Here is an 18,054-nt window from a genome sequence, read left to right as displayed (position 1 = left end):
TGTATCTATTGCTAAATTGTCTAACAAATGACACTTAGTGACAGTGAGACTAGGGGAGAATGACTTTGTCCGTAAACAGGTGCAACTCATTTTCATGCTCAGTTAGGACATCTAGTCTAGGGTCGTGCAATTAAAGGAAGTAAAATAAAGAAATGATCTACTCAAAAATATTAGTAGGTAACCAGTTCTTTGGTTAAAATTTGATAAATAAAATATCTTTGACTTCAGACAGTATTGAAACAATTTCAAATATATTCAAGGAAAATCAATGTAGAATTAAAAGGAAAAAATCCATTCCTATGATAAAGTAACAGTATCTGTGTGTCTGTAACGAAAGAATTCGCTAACCAACCACTGAATCGATATGGTTCTCCTATGCAGGGTAGCTTCCCATAGGCTCTAGAAGGTTTATAACTATTTTGGGGTAGGGTTCCACTGCCCTCCCAAGATAAATCGCCCCCAATGACCCCCCCCCCCCACTCCTCCTCAAATGAGTTTATTTCAGATTTTTACTGTAAGACAAGTTTATTAAGATAAAAAGTGTCTGTTTTTTTTTAGATGAATAAAGGCTTCAATTCTTTTCCTAAACCTAAAAGTTTAGGTATGCCGTTAAGGGTTAATTTACATTGATTATTTGTAAAAACAGGATGTCGTGAATTCTTCCGTACAGATTTGGCGCCAAAAGATTCGCGCATTTTGCCACAGCAATTCTCAGGTATTAATATACAGGATGTAGACTATAGAAAATAAAATTAATATGGACCCGCCAAGTTACTGCCTCAAGGTCTTTGGAGGTTATAAGAGAGATTAATATTATTTCCATTGTCATCTCCTTCTCTGTATTTGGAGATAAAGAGTCAAACAGACATACAGACGCATATAGATAGTTGTAGAGTAGATGCATTGTGTTCATGTGAATTTTTTCACAAATCTTTCTACATATCCCCTAAAAAAGAGCGATATTATTTTCGCGTTTTTCCGTGAAGTTGGGTGTTGGGTTGTAGTCAAATGCGCTTTTTAAGTCAAAGTGTTCTTAATTATAACCAAATGTACATGAAATGGTCCATATAAGAGCATTTGACTACAACCTAAAACCCAACTTTACGGAATTATGCCCATTAGTATGCATAATCTTCAAAATTAGATTCAGTGCTCTATCTTTAGCAGCCGAGAAAATCACGTTTTCCACCAAATAGAGCTAATAAATGGAATTATATACCTAGGTAGTTCCTTAGCTTCTAAATATAGCACAATATTCTGATAAAAGATTCTTTAGTTGAAAGCCAATTTGAACTACACAAGCTATGCCAAGTCAAAGAGATGTGCTAAAAGTTTAAGGTGATATGATGCTTTTAAGGAATAATTAAGAATATAAGAAATAACTCGATAAAAACAAAATTTTGATTCAACGAAATTAATGTCTCGTAGATTAGATTCTTGAACGATCAATGCTGAATGAAAACGTTAAAATTATCCAAAGATTATTTTTGTACCGAGTTGATTTTTTTTATATTTTTGTCGAATAAAAAAAAATTTAAAAGAATATCAGAAAAGTTATCGTAATATCAAGTTAACATTGGCAGTTGCACTATCCCTGTAAATTTATTGTTATTGTTTAACTATTTTTTATATTTGAAATCAAAGGATTCTAAAATAGATATTATTATTAAGGAACTTTTATCAAAAGCTAATAAATCTTCAGAGGAATTTTTGTCTTGGAGAAAACGGCTGCAATAAACACGTCCTCGATTGCTTAGGTAAAGCTTTAAATATCAAATTATGAAGTAATTGTATGTCTGTTTGTCCGTTAAGATCTCGCTAACCATTGAACCAATTAAAGTCTTGGGATGATATTAGGCAGTTAAGTACTACTCCCTTAATTCTCTTTTGAATACTAAGTTCCTAGATGCTAGAAACGCAGCTGCTATGTGTTTAATTTCAACCCTCTGAACATATTAAAAGTTTATACCCAGTTATTGGGAAGTTTTAATCTGGAATTTACATGCTTTCAAACTTTTAACAAATATTTTATTTTGGTCTACAGAAGGGGGTAATTTTGTTGTCATCACTGCACCGGGAGGATATTTCAAGTTTTAGTACATTGTCCTATCTTGAGATACCTGAGTTTTAACTTTTTAGGTGCAACTCTGAACGACAGAAAAGTTGTTAAAAACCCTGAATGGAGCAGAAACCATAATTTTAGAGGAGTCTACGATATGATCTTAGATGAGGTATTTATTATTTGATCTAAATAGAAGATATATTTCCTACTAGTTTTTAAAGCAATTCTTTTCTAGGTATAATTAGAATCGTTCTGTACGTCTGTTTAACGGATAGCTATTTTCATTAGTTTAAGAATGTTAGAATTGTATAAAATAAAGCGTTGCAACTCTATAATCATTGGCAAAAAGTCCGTAGGACCATTTAAAACATGCTGATAATATATAAAATTTATCTGATTTCTGGATTAATGATTCTTAAAGTATTTACCTACAAGATGTACTTTGTTATGTGAAATATTGTTTGTGTGTGAGTGTGTTTTTGTGTAAGTGAGTGTTTTGTGTGTTTATTAGAGTGACTTAAAAACCGTATAAAAATATGCAAAAAAAAACATCACTCATCTACATAAGTAGAGAGAAAATTAATACCTAATATATAAGTTTTTAAAAATGAGTAAAAAAGGTAATTTTGAATAAACTGTATATAATATTTTTTATCCAAGGGGGGGGGAAGTTTGTACACTTATAGGAAATGAAATTCAGTACCAAAGTTTGGGAGGGTCGTATGGGCTTGTTTTTAAAGTTATCAACCTAATTCTTTTTGTAGGCTCTCTTATATAACTTGATATACACGGAAAACTTTGAAAATTGAATTTCGGTACTTACCTTCTAGGGGCTTGTGGAGCAAAAGACCCCCCAAAACACTAAAAATATGAGTTCTGACCTTATTTTTAAAGATATCGACCTGATTTTTTCTTTATAATACTTTTTTAACATACCCGACTCAACGAACCATTACAGATTTCATTTTGGGACTTTCCTTCTAGGGGCTTGTGGAGCAAGAGACCCCCAAAACAAAAAAATATGAGTATTGGGCTTATTTTTGAAGATATCGACCTGATTTTTTTTTATAATACTTTTTTAACTTAACCGAATTAACGAACCATTACAGATTTCATTTATGGACTTTCCTCTTAGGGGCTTTTGGAGCAAGAGACCCCCAAAACACAAAAATATGCGTACTGGGCTTATTTTTGAAGATATCAACCTGCTTTTTTTACATAAAAATAATATTTAAACATAACCGTATCTACGAACCATTACAAATTTCATTTTGGGACTTTCCTTCTAGGGGCTTGTGGAGCAAGAGACCCCCAAAAATCATAAAAATATGAGATGTGGGCTTCTCTTTTAAGATATCAACCTTATTTTTTTATATAATAAAAAAATACTATTTTAACATAACCGAATCTACGAACCATTACAGATTTCATTTTAGGACTTTCCTTATACGGGCTTGTGGAGCAAAAGACCCCAAAAACACTAAAAATATGAGTTCTGACCTTATCTATAATACAAAGTAGAACGATGTCTGTCTGTCCGTCTGTCCGTCTGTCTGTCCGTCTGAAGCTTAAGATCTCGGTAACCACTGAACCGAATGGGCTCTACTCTTCAGGGAATATACCTACTGGTCCTGTGGTGGTTTTAAGATATTTTCTTGAGGGGTGGGACACCCCTAACCCCCCCAAAAACAAAAAAATCCCCCCCTTAGGGGAGACTTCAACGTCAAATAAGGTGGTATCGTACATAAAAAATTAAATTTAACAAACAAAAACATTTAAAGTGCCACTAGAGGCCTCTAGGGGCGTAGCCGCTAGTTTTTAAATATATCAACCTGATTTTTTAGCAACACTTTTTTTAACATTTTGGGACTTTCCTTCTAGGGGCTTGTGGAGCAAGAGACCCCAAAAACACAAAAATATGAGTACTTGGCTTATTTTTGAAGATATCCACCTGCTTTTTTTACATAAAAATAATATTTAAACATAACCGAATCTACGAACCATTACAGATTTCATTTTGGGACTTTCCTTCTAGGGGCTTGTGGAGCAAGAGACCCCCAAAAATCATAAAAAAAATGAGTTGTGGGCTTCTTTTTTAAGATATCAACCTGATTTTTTATATAAAAATACTATTTTAACATAACCGAATCTACGAACCATTACAGATTTCATTTTAGGACTTTCCTTCTAGGGGCTTGTGGAGCAAGAGACCCCCAAAACACAAAAATATGAGTTCTGAGCTTATTTTTAAACATATCAACCTGATTTTTTATATAAAAATACTATTTTAACATAACCGAATCTACGAACCATTACAGATTTCATTTTGGGACTTTCCTTCTACGGGCTTGTGGAGCAAGACCCCAAGAACACTAAAAATATGAGTTCTGACCTTATTTTTAAATATATCAACCTGATTTTTTTAGCAACACTTTTTTTAACATAACCGAACTAAGAAACCATTACAGATTTCATTTTGGGACTTTCCTTCTAGAAGCTAGTGGGGCAAAAGGCCCCCAAAAAATATTTTTAGAGATATTGAGCTGATTTTTTTCATGTAAAACTTTTTTCACATGTTTGAACTAGGTAGCCACTAATAATTTCATTTTGGCACTTTCCTTTTAGGGGAAAGTAGGGTAAAACACCTCCAAAACAAAATTAATTGAGTTCTCAGGTTATCTTAAAAAATAAGCTCAGAACTCATATTTTTAGTGTTTTGGGGGTCTTTTGCTCCACAAGCCCCTAGAAGGAAAGTCCCAAAATGAAATCCTTAATGGTTTCTTAGTTCGGTTATGTTAAAAAAGTATTATTATTTTAAAAAGATCAGGTTGATATCTTAAAAAATAAGCTCAGAACTCATATTTTTAGTGGTTTTGGAATCTTTGCTCCACTAGCCCCTAGAAGGAAAGTCCCAAAATGAAATCTGTAATATTTTCTTAATTTGGTTATGTTAAAACAGTATTATTTTTTAAAAATCAAGTTGATATCTTAATAAATAAGCTCAGAACTCATATTTTTAGTGTTTTTGGGATCTTTTGCTCCACAAGCCCGTAGAAGGAAAGTCCCAAAATGAAATCTGTAATGGTTCGTAGATTCGGTTATGTTAAAATAGTATTTTTATATAAAAAATCAGGTTGATATCTTACAAAAGAAGCCCACAACTCATTTTTTTATGATTTTGGGGGTCTCTTGCTCCACAAGCCCCTAGAAGGAAAGTCCCAAAATGAAATCTGTAATGGTTCGTAGATTCGGTTATGTTTAAATATTATTTTTATGTAAAAAAAAAGCAGGTGGATATCTTCAAAAATAAGCCAAGTACTCATATTTTTGTGTTTTTGGGGTCTCTTGCTCCACAAGCCCCTAGAAGGAAAGTCCCAAAATGAAATCTGTAATGGTTTGTTGAATCGGTTATGTTAAAAAAGTATTATAAAAAAAATCAGGTCGATATCTTCAAAAATAAGCCCAGTACTCATATTTTTGTGTTTTGGGGTCTCTTGCTCCACAAGCCCCTAGAAGGAAAGTCCCAAAATGAAATCTGTAATGGTTCGTAGATTCGGTTATGTTTAAATATTATTTTTATGTAAAAAAAGCAGGTGGATATCTTCAAAAATAAGCCAAGTACTCATATTTTTGTGTTTTTGGGGTCTCTTGCTCCACAAGCCCCTAGAAGGAAAGTCCCAAAATGAAATCTGTAATGGTTTGTTGAATCGGTTATGTTAAAAAGTATTATAAAAAAAATCAGGTCGATATCTTCAAAAATAAGCCCAGTACTCATATTTTTGTGTTTTGGGGGTCTCTTGCTCCACAAGCCCCTAGAAGGAAAGTCCCAAAATGAAATCTGTAATGGTTCGTAGATTCGGTTATGTTTAAATATTATTTTTATGTAAAAAAAGCAGGTGGATATCTTCAAAAATAAGCCAAGTACTCATATTTTTGTGTTTTTGGGGTCTCTTGCTCCACAAGCCCCTAGAAGGAAAGTCCCAAAATGAAATCTGTAATGGTTTGTTGAATCGGTTATGTTAAAAAGTATTATAAAAAAAATCAGGTCGATATCTTCAAAAATAAGCCCAGTACTCATATTTTTGTGTTTTGGGGGTCTCTTGCTCCACAAGCCCCTAGAAGGAAAGTCCCAAAATGAAATCTGTAATGGTTCGTTGAATCGGGTATGTTAAAAAAGTATTATAAAGAAAAAATCAGGTCGATATCTTTAAAAATAAGGTCAGAACTTATATTTTTAGTGTTTTGGGGGGTCTTTTGCTCCACAAGCCCCTAGAAGGAAAGTACCGAAATTCAATTTTCAAAGTTTTCCGTGTATATCAAGTCATATAAGAGAGCCTACAAAAAGAATTAGGTTGATAACTTTAAAAACAAGCCCATACGACCCTCCCAAACTTTGGTACTGAATTTCATTTCCTATAAGTGTACAATTTTTTACTTTATTTGCAATGTCATAAAAAATAGGATTTGTGAGCTCTATCCCCATAGAGGGGTCATTAGAGAAGAAACACTAATATAGCATATTGATATGACGACCTTTATCAAGGATTATCGATAATATTACGTATTTAGAAAGAAGTTTTCCAAGTTGCATATGAAATGATTTAAACAGGGATGAATTAAAGCAAAGGATTATTTCACTAACATTTTAATTCAACCCAAGTATGACAAGATTTATTGTTTTCTGGTGGTCCTATGATCCTTAATCTTTTCGAAGTACCACCCCGAAAAATTGTAACAGTCATCTGGGGGGGGGTCTTAATGCTCGAACCGACCACCTGGGAAAACAAAAAATCTCGTCTAAGACTCAAAAATCAAATAAAAAACGTTTCCATTATAAAAAACCGCCGAATAATCTGGCTGAAATCGTTTTATCACATGCACTGGATATAATCTAAATAAACATGACAAAAATTGGACGTCATAACAAACGTCATAAAGGAATAGTCATATCCTTTACTATAACATGTTAACTTAATTACATAAAAACTGGAATTCGCGATTTAATTGTCGCCGAAAGGCCATATCGCTTGTAGAGCAGTTATGCGTTCACTAGTTCTTTAAATGTATGACTAAGCGAGTCCGAGAGATGTATGTAAGTGGGTGTGTGTGTGTGTATGTGTGTGTGTGTGAGTGTCCGTGCGAGAGTATGTGTGTGTTCCCCCCTTCTCTTCTGTTGAGTGTCCCGTGGCCTTAATTCACAACCCTCGCTCTGTGCTTTCCCGCGGATATATAATCAGTAAACCGACCCTCTGTGATGTACGTCAGTCCGTAGAGTATATGTGTGCGTGTGTATATGTAAGTCCGTGGGCGCTCACTCCGTCTCCTCGAGTGTATTTTCCCCCCGTCCCCTTTGTGCCAAGGTGTGGGGGGAACGCAAAGTAAATTGCCTTCCCAAAGGGAGAATATGATGCCTTCCCCTAGGGGTATAATAATCCTCTCTCCCGTTACGAAAAACGGAGAGAGAAAATGTCCGGTTTTGTGTATGAATGTATTAAATTCAATCTCCGGACTCTCGGACGTTACCGTCCGGAATATATAATATTTTTTACCGAACTGCAGAAAACTGCGCATCCTCTTAATTAAATAATTGAAGAGGGAAACAAATGGACTTAATGGACCTTAATAGGGTTGTGCCATAGATCAAACTGCGGTATAACCGCGCTTCCTCTAATGATTGTGAGTAGAGGGGATGTCATAACAAATCAGTAAACTTCCCCCCCCCCCTTATATGAAGTCGAAAAGTTTAATTGTCTGACCGTTAGGATCTCCATATCTACTGTAGTGAACAGAATATGTTCTCTATTGTAGAGAAGCTTCACAGAAATCCCGTAATGGTTTTAGGCTATTTTGGGAAGGTTTGGGGTTTTTTCGGCACTTCCCCTTCGAATACTGACCTCATAGAATAGGAGCGCAGCTGCAAGTGTAAAAATGTGTTAGTTGTAAATTAATTACAAATGATATACTTCAAACAACGACTGACCTATTTGTAGAATTGCTTTGCAACAAGCAATATGTCTGAAAAAATCACGTCTAGCGAACATGAAATTTTTCAGTCGGTCCATTGACTTGGATACAAAAACATATGATTTCAGCTTGTGACGTATTTGTTTTGCAGTTTTAACATATGTGGAAAGCTATCTAAATTAAGGGTTAAATAATATGCCCTAGAGGCTGCGCCAATAGCCATTAGTGACAACGCTTATTTTTTTGTCTCATGAAATATATTAATTGAAACAGCGAAGCTAGTCAATGATTCACTGTGTCCTTCTGTCTGTACGGCTAAGGGAAACCTCATTAACTCTGAATTTTTTTTGTGAAGATTCTTATTGCCTAATGCGCTCAAAGTCTATACATTATTTTGTCCTTTTGTCTGTTATTATTCACAGTGGGATCCAGTGGGACATCCAAAAAATTTAAAATTGACTTTTATCTATCCTAGGAATTAATAATGGTTGTAAGTAGACAGCTAGAAAAGAAATTTTTTAAAAATATTCATTTTTGGCGGATTTATGCCATTATAAAAAAAAGGTAGTGAAAAATTTCTTTTCAGTTTTGATGATTTTCCAGATTTTTTTACACAATTTTTTCAAAGCAACAAAAAATACATTTATGTTCATCTTATGAAAATAATTTTTGATTGAGGTACTTTTCAGATACCTGTATCAATGTCTAATTAAAGAAAAATTATAAAAAAATATTTTTTTGGTGGTGTAAATTGACATTTTGTGAGAAAATTTCACCAAAAATATTAAGATTTTTAACCCCAAAAAATCAGTTTTCTCCATTTTACCCCAAAACGGCCAGGATGCCCCGGGTTTTGCAATAATAATATTAATATGCAACATGTATTGTGTTTAAAACAGTTTTCATAACCTGGGGCCTCCCGGCCGTTTTTGAGTAATTGAGCATTTTACATTGCATGGTTTGAACAATTTCGTTCTTGTTAATTTGAAATTTTCCCTCGTTAGAGGGGGAAGGAGTCATTTTAGAGCCCAAAGTCATCTCTGCAATGTTTTCTAACTTTTTGAGGCGGAACTTTCTTTACTTTGCATTATTTGCCTCCGGCCAACCGTTTCGCCGTTATTTGCCGCCGTAGGTGTGATTTTTAACGATTTTTGCCGTTCTCGCGGTTTTAATGGACATTTAAGGGAACAAGGAGTCGTTAAAAAAAGATGACTTATAAATACTTTTATTTTAGCAATTAAATTTGCTAAATTTCATGTGTTCTGAAAAAAATTGTATTTCTAACTGGTTTTGGTTCAGCAGAAATTCAAATTCGGGGATTAATTATAATATTGCAAAAACATTATATATGCGTCTGAGAGAGAGAGAGAGAAATATACGTTTGAGAGAGAATATAATATAGGCAATTATGTTTATATTCTTATACAAACTTTAAATGAAGATAGCTAGACTTAGAATAAAGGTATTAACACAAAATCAAAAGTGTTTTGAAAATTATGTTATTGTTGTTTAATGTTTATATCTGTAAAAAAAACATTAGAAAACATGCCTTATTAGTGTCCTATTTTACTTATACTGGACCTACCTAAAAATGCCGGGACTCGAACTGGGTGCACCTGACGCTATATTCATGTTCACAAACATTGTTTGCATTGAAGAAATATTTACATAGACGTTTATTTTGTTAAAATATTCCTATCCTAACTAAAGTTATGAAGGTTTATAGATTTTTTAAAAATAGGGTAGCTTCGCTCCTCCTAAACCGCCAGACGTACTTACCAAATGCACATTAGAAGTTAACAGGAGCAAAATTTATGTTATTTTTGAGTTAAAGCAAAAGAAATTACATCATTTCGTCAAATACAAGCTTTTTTATTGATGTTTACTTTTGTCTACCCTTAATGTCCCGTTTTTTGGCAAAAGGTCCCACTGTGTTATTGTAATGCTATGAGAGTGTCATTTAAATTGTTTATTTTTATGTTTATTCTTCATTTTTATTCTTTTCAGGGACGAATATGTGCTTCAATATACGATACAATACAAATATGGAGCACTCAAGATTTAAGGAAATATACCAATACAAATAATAACTTGGATAGAAAAATTTAGTGTTCAATCTTTACTATCAATTAAAATATATGTAAAATTAATTAAAATGTACCTTCTTTAGAAAGACCTCACATTGTTAAAGGAATCTACAAAAATAAACCTCGTACTTCTTTCTCATTTAACAGCTGAGTAAATAAAATTTTTGTCTCTTTGTAATTATTTATTGGTATATTTGACAGGCTAACCCATTTGTTCACCAACGATATCTTGGATCAGGATAAAACTAAAACAACATGTTTCACATTATGCAAGGTTAGTAAAAAATTCCTGGAGTGAGGGAACATTGAGCTGTTAATTACACAAGTCTTCAAAGTTTTATAATAACGTTTTCTTATTTGTTTACTTAACAACTTCAATTAAATTTTAATTGGTTGTTTCATCAAGTTAAGTTTAAAAACGTTTTAAGAATTAATTGTTATCTACAAAAGGGGTAATTTTGTGCATCATCATTGGGAATGTACATCAATTTATCTGCCATTGTCTTTTCCTATGGATCACTGGAATTAACACACTTTGTTTATTTGTTTTATTGTGCTTACTTTTAAATTTACTAGGGGCTTCGCCCATGGCCTCTTATTTTTTGGGAGGAAGTGGGGTGTACCACCCAAAAGAAAAAGCTTAAATCCTTCAGTAGAAAGTAGGGCCCAATAGATCAGCGGTTAACGAGATTTTAATCTTCATTCGGATTGAAAGATAAACTGCCCGACATCAATCTACTTAATGTTACAGAGGAGCTTCCCTACTATATGGATGTTTTCATCCTTGTTTACTTTAGGATTTATTGTTGTGTGGAACTGACAACGGTTACCTGAAAGTACTTGATATTAAAACAGAAGAGATTATAACCAAGGCGAGAATTAATTCAAACAGCCTTTCAGATGTCAAGGAATTTATAAATTTTTATAGCTGAAACTTCATATTTTTCTGTCCGTCATTTTGTATGGGCATTAGCCTGTCCCGGATTTGAAAAAAGTGTTTTTGTGTCTGTAGTTTAATATCTCGCTAACTGCTTTACCGACATGGTTCTACATTTAAGTAAAACTTCTTATAGGTTTAGGGAAGTTTTATAATTATTTCAGGAGGGAAATTGCCCCTTGAAAAAAAATTCTTTCGTAAAAAGATTTCTTTTTGAAACTAAAATAAACTAGTCTGTATATTGTTTTTTATCTGTCTGTCTTCCAAGCTTCTAAAGATAAAATTTTCGTGATTTCCTTTGATTTTTTACATATTCTATTTTTGTTTGACATCTGCTCTAACACACTTCTTCCGTTTGTCCATCCATGTTTTTTTTTGTGCTTCGTTTCTTATGGATGTTATAATCCTTGTTGACAAAGACAGCTTCAAAAATTATTATTATCATTAGTGTAAGGATGATATCATAATAACTCTGGACTGGTTTGGAAATATTGTTTTCTGGAAGCTTGATAATAATCTACTTCACCAAGTAATGGTTCAAAATACAGGTTGGTTTTTGAAGTGGGAGAGGGGGGAGTTATTTGATTGTAAATTATACTGGTACCCAAAGTTTTATAAACACGATCTATCATTCGCTGGCCTAACATTGGGTAGTATTATTAAGTCTTTATTGGTTCCATCAAAATAGCTATTGAAACTATTAAAGCATTAATTTTGATCTACCTATACGGGGTAATTTTGTAAATCAATTTATCATGATCTTGGTCATTATAAACTCACCCTTACGTTTTATTCAGACGCATTCACTGTTCCCCAAATCCTACGTCAACGAGAAATGGAGAGGTTGATGGATTCGAACTCGCGCCATCTCATAACTACATTCAAATCCCACGTAACTGTTTATAGGTACCTAAACAGTTTTATCCAACAAGTACAATTATGTCTATAAGTAGTACACCATTTTTATCAAAGTTAACAAGGGTAACAAAAGAACAGTAAACTCATATAAGAAAAAATAGTAAATTGTGATATTTAAGGAAATAAAGTAGTATTTTTATAACAAGAAACCTATTATTTAATAAACAAAAATATAACGAAATGTTGTAAGTTAATATACAGTTTAACGTCAAGACATACCTTAACTACAGAGTAGTTGTGTTACTAAAACTTCCTTGTTTATTTGCAGATTTAAAATCAAATTAATAATTTTTAATTAATTGATAACGTACTCCCAAAACTAGAGTGTCCGTTCGCTTTTCTGTCCGTCTGTAACGTCTTTTTAATATGTCCATAAACAAAATTATGTAAGTTATGAAACAAAATAAATTTCATTGAAAAATGGCATCTTTCTTTCATTTATTTGATTACAAAAATAATGTTTTTACTTTTATTGTTGTGCTACCAGAGGTATTCATATTCTAGTTTCAACAAAACTATTATTTCAGCTTTGGAGTTGACAGTAAAGAAGGATTTAGGATAAGTTTTCCAGTTTATACGGATGTGTTCTGTATTCATCTACTAAATGAATATATTGCTTTTGGGTGTAAAGGTAAAGGGGTAGTTTCACGAAATGCATTTGAACTCAATTTAGTGAACCGCATATTTTTTCCTGGTTAAATGGTTAAACTATATTTATATGGCATATATTTGAAACAATTTCAATCTTTTACTACGTAGTTTTTAAAATATCAAGACTTGAAAATCGTCTTTTTAAATTGCATATATCACAAAAAGACAATTTTCAAGTCTTGATATTTTAAAAACTACGTGGTAGAAAATTGAATTTATTACAAATATATGCTATATAAATGTAGTAGAACCCATTAACCAGGAAAAAAGATGTGGTTCACTAAATTAAGATTAAATACATTTCATGCAACTACCCCTTTTTAAAATGAAATAAGGATGACAACATCCATAAATGCGAAGCTTTTTAAGTTAACGACAGAACAACGAATATGAACAGAATGTGAAAATTGAATAAGCAGAATATTAATTAGAAACATCAAAAAAATATTAGAAACTTGTTGCAAAATTGCGTAAATGGATTCTGCTTAAAGACATACTCACATTTTACAAATTTATGTAAACGATACAATACATGATTTTTCATTATAGCTTAGAACCGGTTTTAATCCAGCGGATATTGATGAATTTCGAAACCATACTAGATATTTTATTAGGAACCCCGCGGCACGAAGGATCCTCTTTCATCCATCCAGTAGCTGGCATAGCTTCCCTCAAACATTCACCGCCAAGGTAACAATAAATATCAGTGAGGGAGAGGACATTGGCCTGTTTATTACACCTGGTCTCCAAAGTTTTATAACAACGTTTTCTTCTTCGTTGGCTCAACAACTTTGGGGATATTTTGATTGATTGGTTTATTAAGCTGAGTGTTCAACGTTTTAACTACTTATCTACAGATGCAGTCATTTTGTGTATCATCATTGGGAATATACATCAATTCATTGTCTAATGTCTTATCCTTTTGATCCCTGAATAAACAGTAGATCTAGATTCAAACTCAGTGAATTAGACCAATGAAATAACAGTGAAGGAACAATCTGGCAATATTAATGGTTAGAACGTGTACTCATTTTTGGGCTAAATAAGATCTTCTGCTAGAAATTTGGAAGTATTATTGTGTCTGAAAGCCCATCTAGGGGAGTAGTAGCTGGTTAAACAATTTTTACCATATAATTCGAAGGGATATGAGAATAACTGATTTAAAATGCTCATTCAAGGGGAATCAGCACAAAAAATAATCTTTAAAATTGCTTAAAGTTACATAAGGACATACACTTGGATATATAATTTATGCTAAAAAGATATCTTTTTTAAGGGTTTACTATCTGCGGACACAATACAATGATCCAGTAATTTCAATCCATCTTACAGACAGGTAAACTTATCAAATATTTTACTACTCGCGGAAAGCTGTCTGTAATACGGTGCGACAAATTACCTCTCTAGTATAGCTACGCGCATCCTCTCAATATTTGCTTGATTATAACAGGTTCTCAGCTAAAATGGAAAATTATTTATTGTATACAACGAAAAATGTCTATAAAACATCTCTTTAATTAAGTCTTAAAACGTATTTATGTTAACATCAAGAAACCTGTATTAAAGTAATTTTGAGATGGGTTAATACATTTATTCTTAAGATTTCTACTTAATTGAGTACATTTTCCATATTTGTTATGATATTCGTTTGTCTGACACTGTGGGCTACAATTGAATCAAGACAAAAGTAAGTGCCGAGCCCTGGGACCTATGTAGGGTGAAAATAGACATAAATCCTTGATGATTCCAGGTGGAGACAAAATATTTTAGCGGGGTCTTTTTCTTTTCAGAATTTAAAGTTCTGAAAAAAATTGAAAAAAAATATGAAAATCTTTAATAAAAAACAAACAAAAAATAATTTTCAATATTTTTTTTTACTAAAAGATACAAACAACTTATATAAATACTATAAGCTTTAAAAAAATCACAATTTTCAAATTTAGACTTTCAATATAAAGATTTGTAGAAAAAACCTAACAACAAATTCTAACATACTTCTGATCAACATAGCAATAAAACGTCTTTTGCAAAATCTTTATAATCAAAAATAAATAGCACTTACTAAAGACTTTTTTTCATTTAAACTTATACTTTTCACATTAATTAACTTTAAAGATTGATTTTTTCTAAAAGAAAGGTTGCGTGATTTTTTTATTCATAATTAATTGCCTAATTTTGAGATTCAGATAAAAAACTTTACTACTTTATATTACTGGATAATCTTATAGCAGCGGCTACGCCTCTAGAGGCATATGAGGCCCTTGGGTTGGGGGTGGAAGTCGAACCCCCCTTACAATTAAAGTTTTTTTTTAATGAATAAGTCAAAAACATTTATTTTGGAGAGGTATTTCTCTTGGGATAGTGGTGGTACCCTTTCCTAGAATAGTTATAAACCTTACCAGGACATATGAAAAGCTACCATGTAAAGGAGAACCATAGTTCACAAAGACTCACATAGAACCTGTTACTTTATTATAAAGATACATATATACACAGAAACTCTACAATCAGAGTATGTCTGTTTGTTCATCCGTCTGTATAAAAAACAATACAGAACATATTTATTTTGCTATAGCAGCTACCCCCATAGAGGCCTTTAGGGGCACTTAAGAGGTGAAGAAGGGGTTGAATTCAACAACTAGATTTTTATTTTAGGCTTAAAAAGAAAAAGTTTTTTTTGTGTGTTGTGGTCCTTTTTTAAGGGGCGATTTCTCTTCTCTTTCTCAAAAGAAGTTATAAACCTTCCAAGGACCAATGAGAAGCTACATAGTAAAGTAAAAAAAGAACCATATCAGTTCTTAAGCATCAGAAAGATGGACAAACAGACATCAATCTATTTTGTATCATTAATAGTGCTTTAAAGCAGGGAGAGAAATATCATCTGGAAAAAAAATTTCCTATCGTTTAAAAGTTATATCCCTGTATAAAAAAGATAGGATGTCCGTGTGTTTTTTTCTGTCTGTGCCTGAAGTTCTTGCTAACCGCTGGACCAATTTGGTTCTTCTTTATTGACCTATCTTTTAGACTGATAATAGGATCAACATATTAAGAAGTAGTTTAGTGTCTATTAATCCTTATATAAAAGTAACAGTTTCTGTGTCTGTTTGTTTGTGTGTGTGTGTGTGTGAGGGTGTCTGTCGGTACCGAAGATTCTTTGTAACCGCTTAACTGATATAGTTCTTCTTGGTTATTCGTTGGCTTAACTACTAAGGGGACCTGTTGCGATTTTTGTTTGTTTGGATTATTAAATTAAGTGCCCAACATTTCAACCATTAACTGAAACATACAGAAGGGTTATCCATGTATCATATTTGGGAATGTAAATCAATTTAGCGGTCATTGTCTTATCCCCTTAGATCCCTGAATAGTAATTAACAATGATCAATGGTTCTTTTTTTCTATGTAGCTTCTCATTGGTTCTTGGAAGGTTTATAACTTATTTTGGGAGGGTACCTCCACCATCCTAGGAGAAATCAACCCCTAAAAAAGGACCCCATTTCACACACAAAAAAAACTTTTTCTTTTTAAGTCTAAAATAAAAATCTAGTTGTAGAATTCAACCACTTCTTCCCCTCTCAAGTGCCCCTAAAGGCCTCTAGGGGCGTATCCGCTAGTACCAAATAAATATATTCTGTAATGTTTTTATACAGACAGATGAACAAACAGACATACTCTGATTGTAGAGTTTCTGTGTATATATGTATCTTTATAATAAAGTAACACGTTCTATGTGAGTCTTTGTGCACCAAGGGATCTCACTAACCACTGAACCAATATGGTTCTCCTTTACATGGTAGCTTCTTATGTCCTGGTAAGGTTTATAACTATTTTGGGGAAGGGTACCATCACTATCCCAAGAGAATTAACTCTCCAAAATAAATGTTTTTAACTTTTTCATTAAAAAAAACTGTAATTGCAAGGGGGGTTCGTCTTCCCCCCCCCCCCCCCAACCTAAGGGTCCCTATATGCCTCTAAAGGCATAGCCTCTGCTAGTAGAGTATCCAATGATATAAAGCAGTAAGGTTTTTTATCTGAATCTCAAAATTAGGCAATTAATTATGAATAAAAAAATCACGCAACCTTTCTTTTAGAAAAAATCAATCTTTAAAGTTAATTAATGTGAAAAGTATAAGTTTAAATGAAAAAAAGTCTTTAGTAAGTGCTATTTATTTTTGATGATAAAGATTTTGCAAAAGACGTTTTATTGCTATGTTGATCAGAAATATGTTAGAATTTGTTGTTAGGTTTTTTCTACAAATCTTTATATTAAAAGTCTAAATTTGAAAATTGTGATTTTTTTAAAGCTTATAGTATTTATATAAGTTGTTGTATCTTTTAGTAAAAAAAAAATATTGAAAATTATTTTTTGTTTGTTTTTTATTAAAGATTTTCATATTTTTTTCAATTTTTTTTCAAAACTTTGAATTGAAAAAAAACCAAAAGACCCCGCTAAAATATTTTGTCTCCACCTGGAATCATCAAGGATTTATGTCTATTTTCACCCTACATAGGTCCCAGGGCTCGGCACTTACTTTTGTCTTGATTCAATTGTAGCCCACAGTGCTGACCATTAGGTAGTATATTAAGCTTTGCTTATATGGTTGTCATTTTTGTCAAAATACATTTTAAGCTTAATTTGCATGGATTTTATCACCCTTTTTTTATTTTCAGTCATTTGATTCTGGGAGACGTAAACGGAGAGATTCACGTCATATCCATTCAAAATTTACAATTTAATGATGTTGAAAAATTTACAGATTTAGGTAATATTTATACAATACATATATAAGCTAGTAACTGTGTGTCTGTCTGTCGGTGATTTAAAATCTTGCTGACAGCTGGATTAATATGATTCTCCTTAGCAGTTAAGCTTCTTGCAATGTTTTTTTTTTGAGAAATGATGTCTTTATACTTATAAGAGAAATCGCCCATCGAAAAAATATTATATAGCCATAAGAAAATCTACGCCTAATCATTAAGATAATACGTAATTAATATAAAAATTGTGTTTTAGAAGAAGAAAATAATGAGTTTAAGTTGTTGTACACTCTAAGAAGTCATGCTTATAGAGACTTCATCTGGGCACTCAAGTTTGATGGTTTCAGGTAACTACAGTGTGTTTTTTTTATGAGAACTTTTTTGAAACCAATTTTTCCACACTTATAGTTATCAGAACTTAATGATTAATGGCTTATTCTCTTCGTTTTTTATAACCATTAATATAAAAGCAAAAACATATTTCAGTTTTTATTTAAAAAGTACAGTAAATTCAAAACTTAGGTGTCAACATCTAAAAATGATTTTAGCGCATTTTTCTTCTGATCAAATCTCCTACTCTTTTCAAGAATGGCTGCAAAACGATTCAAAGTTGAGATATAGAGCTAAAAATGTATACAGATACTATTGGTGACATGTACTAGAACATTTAAAAGTTT

General features: G+C 32.4%; 2 protein-coding genes across 6 annotated transcripts in view; one reads left to right on the top strand and one right to left on the bottom strand.

Annotated features, from left to right (window-relative positions):
• The window catches only part of LOC145328719 (uncharacterized), a 152,061-nt gene that overhangs the window by 89,690 nt on the left and 44,317 nt on the right, over positions 1-18,054 (bottom strand). The window lies entirely within an intron of this gene.
• The window catches only part of LOC145328728 (uncharacterized), a 19,453-nt gene continuing 1,611 nt past the window's right edge, over positions 213-18,054 (top strand). Inside the window, exons 1-15 of the mRNA XM_080172537.1 lie at positions 213-262; positions 649-715; positions 1,277-1,338; positions 1,672-1,757; positions 2,140-2,231; positions 10,034-10,093; positions 10,316-10,387; positions 10,911-11,021; positions 11,499-11,598; positions 11,848-11,956; positions 12,496-12,599; positions 13,234-13,309; positions 13,896-13,955; positions 17,291-17,382; positions 17,634-17,724. Of these exons, the coding sequence (XP_080028663.1) occupies positions 2,217-2,231; positions 10,034-10,093; positions 10,316-10,387; positions 10,911-11,021; positions 11,499-11,598; positions 11,848-11,956; positions 12,496-12,599; positions 13,234-13,309; positions 13,896-13,955; positions 17,291-17,382; positions 17,634-17,724 (890 nt within the window). The 5' untranslated portion in view covers positions 213-262; positions 649-715; positions 1,277-1,338; positions 1,672-1,757; positions 2,140-2,216. The remainder of the gene's footprint in view (positions 263-648; positions 716-1,276; positions 1,339-1,671; positions 1,758-2,139; positions 2,232-10,033; positions 10,094-10,315; positions 10,388-10,910; positions 11,022-11,498; positions 11,599-11,847; positions 11,957-12,495; positions 12,600-13,233; positions 13,310-13,895; positions 13,956-17,290; positions 17,383-17,633; positions 17,725-18,054) is intronic.

The sequence above is a fragment of the Acartia tonsa genome, chromosome 9 (genome assembly GCF_053477335.1).
Source record: "Acartia tonsa isolate MP-2025a chromosome 9, ASM5347733v1, whole genome shotgun sequence".
Taxonomy (NCBI): Eukaryota; Metazoa; Arthropoda; class Copepoda; order Calanoida; family Acartiidae; genus Acartia; species Acartia tonsa.
The sequence above is the reverse complement of the archived record's forward strand: the minus strand, read 5'-3'. Positions and strand labels throughout refer to the sequence as shown.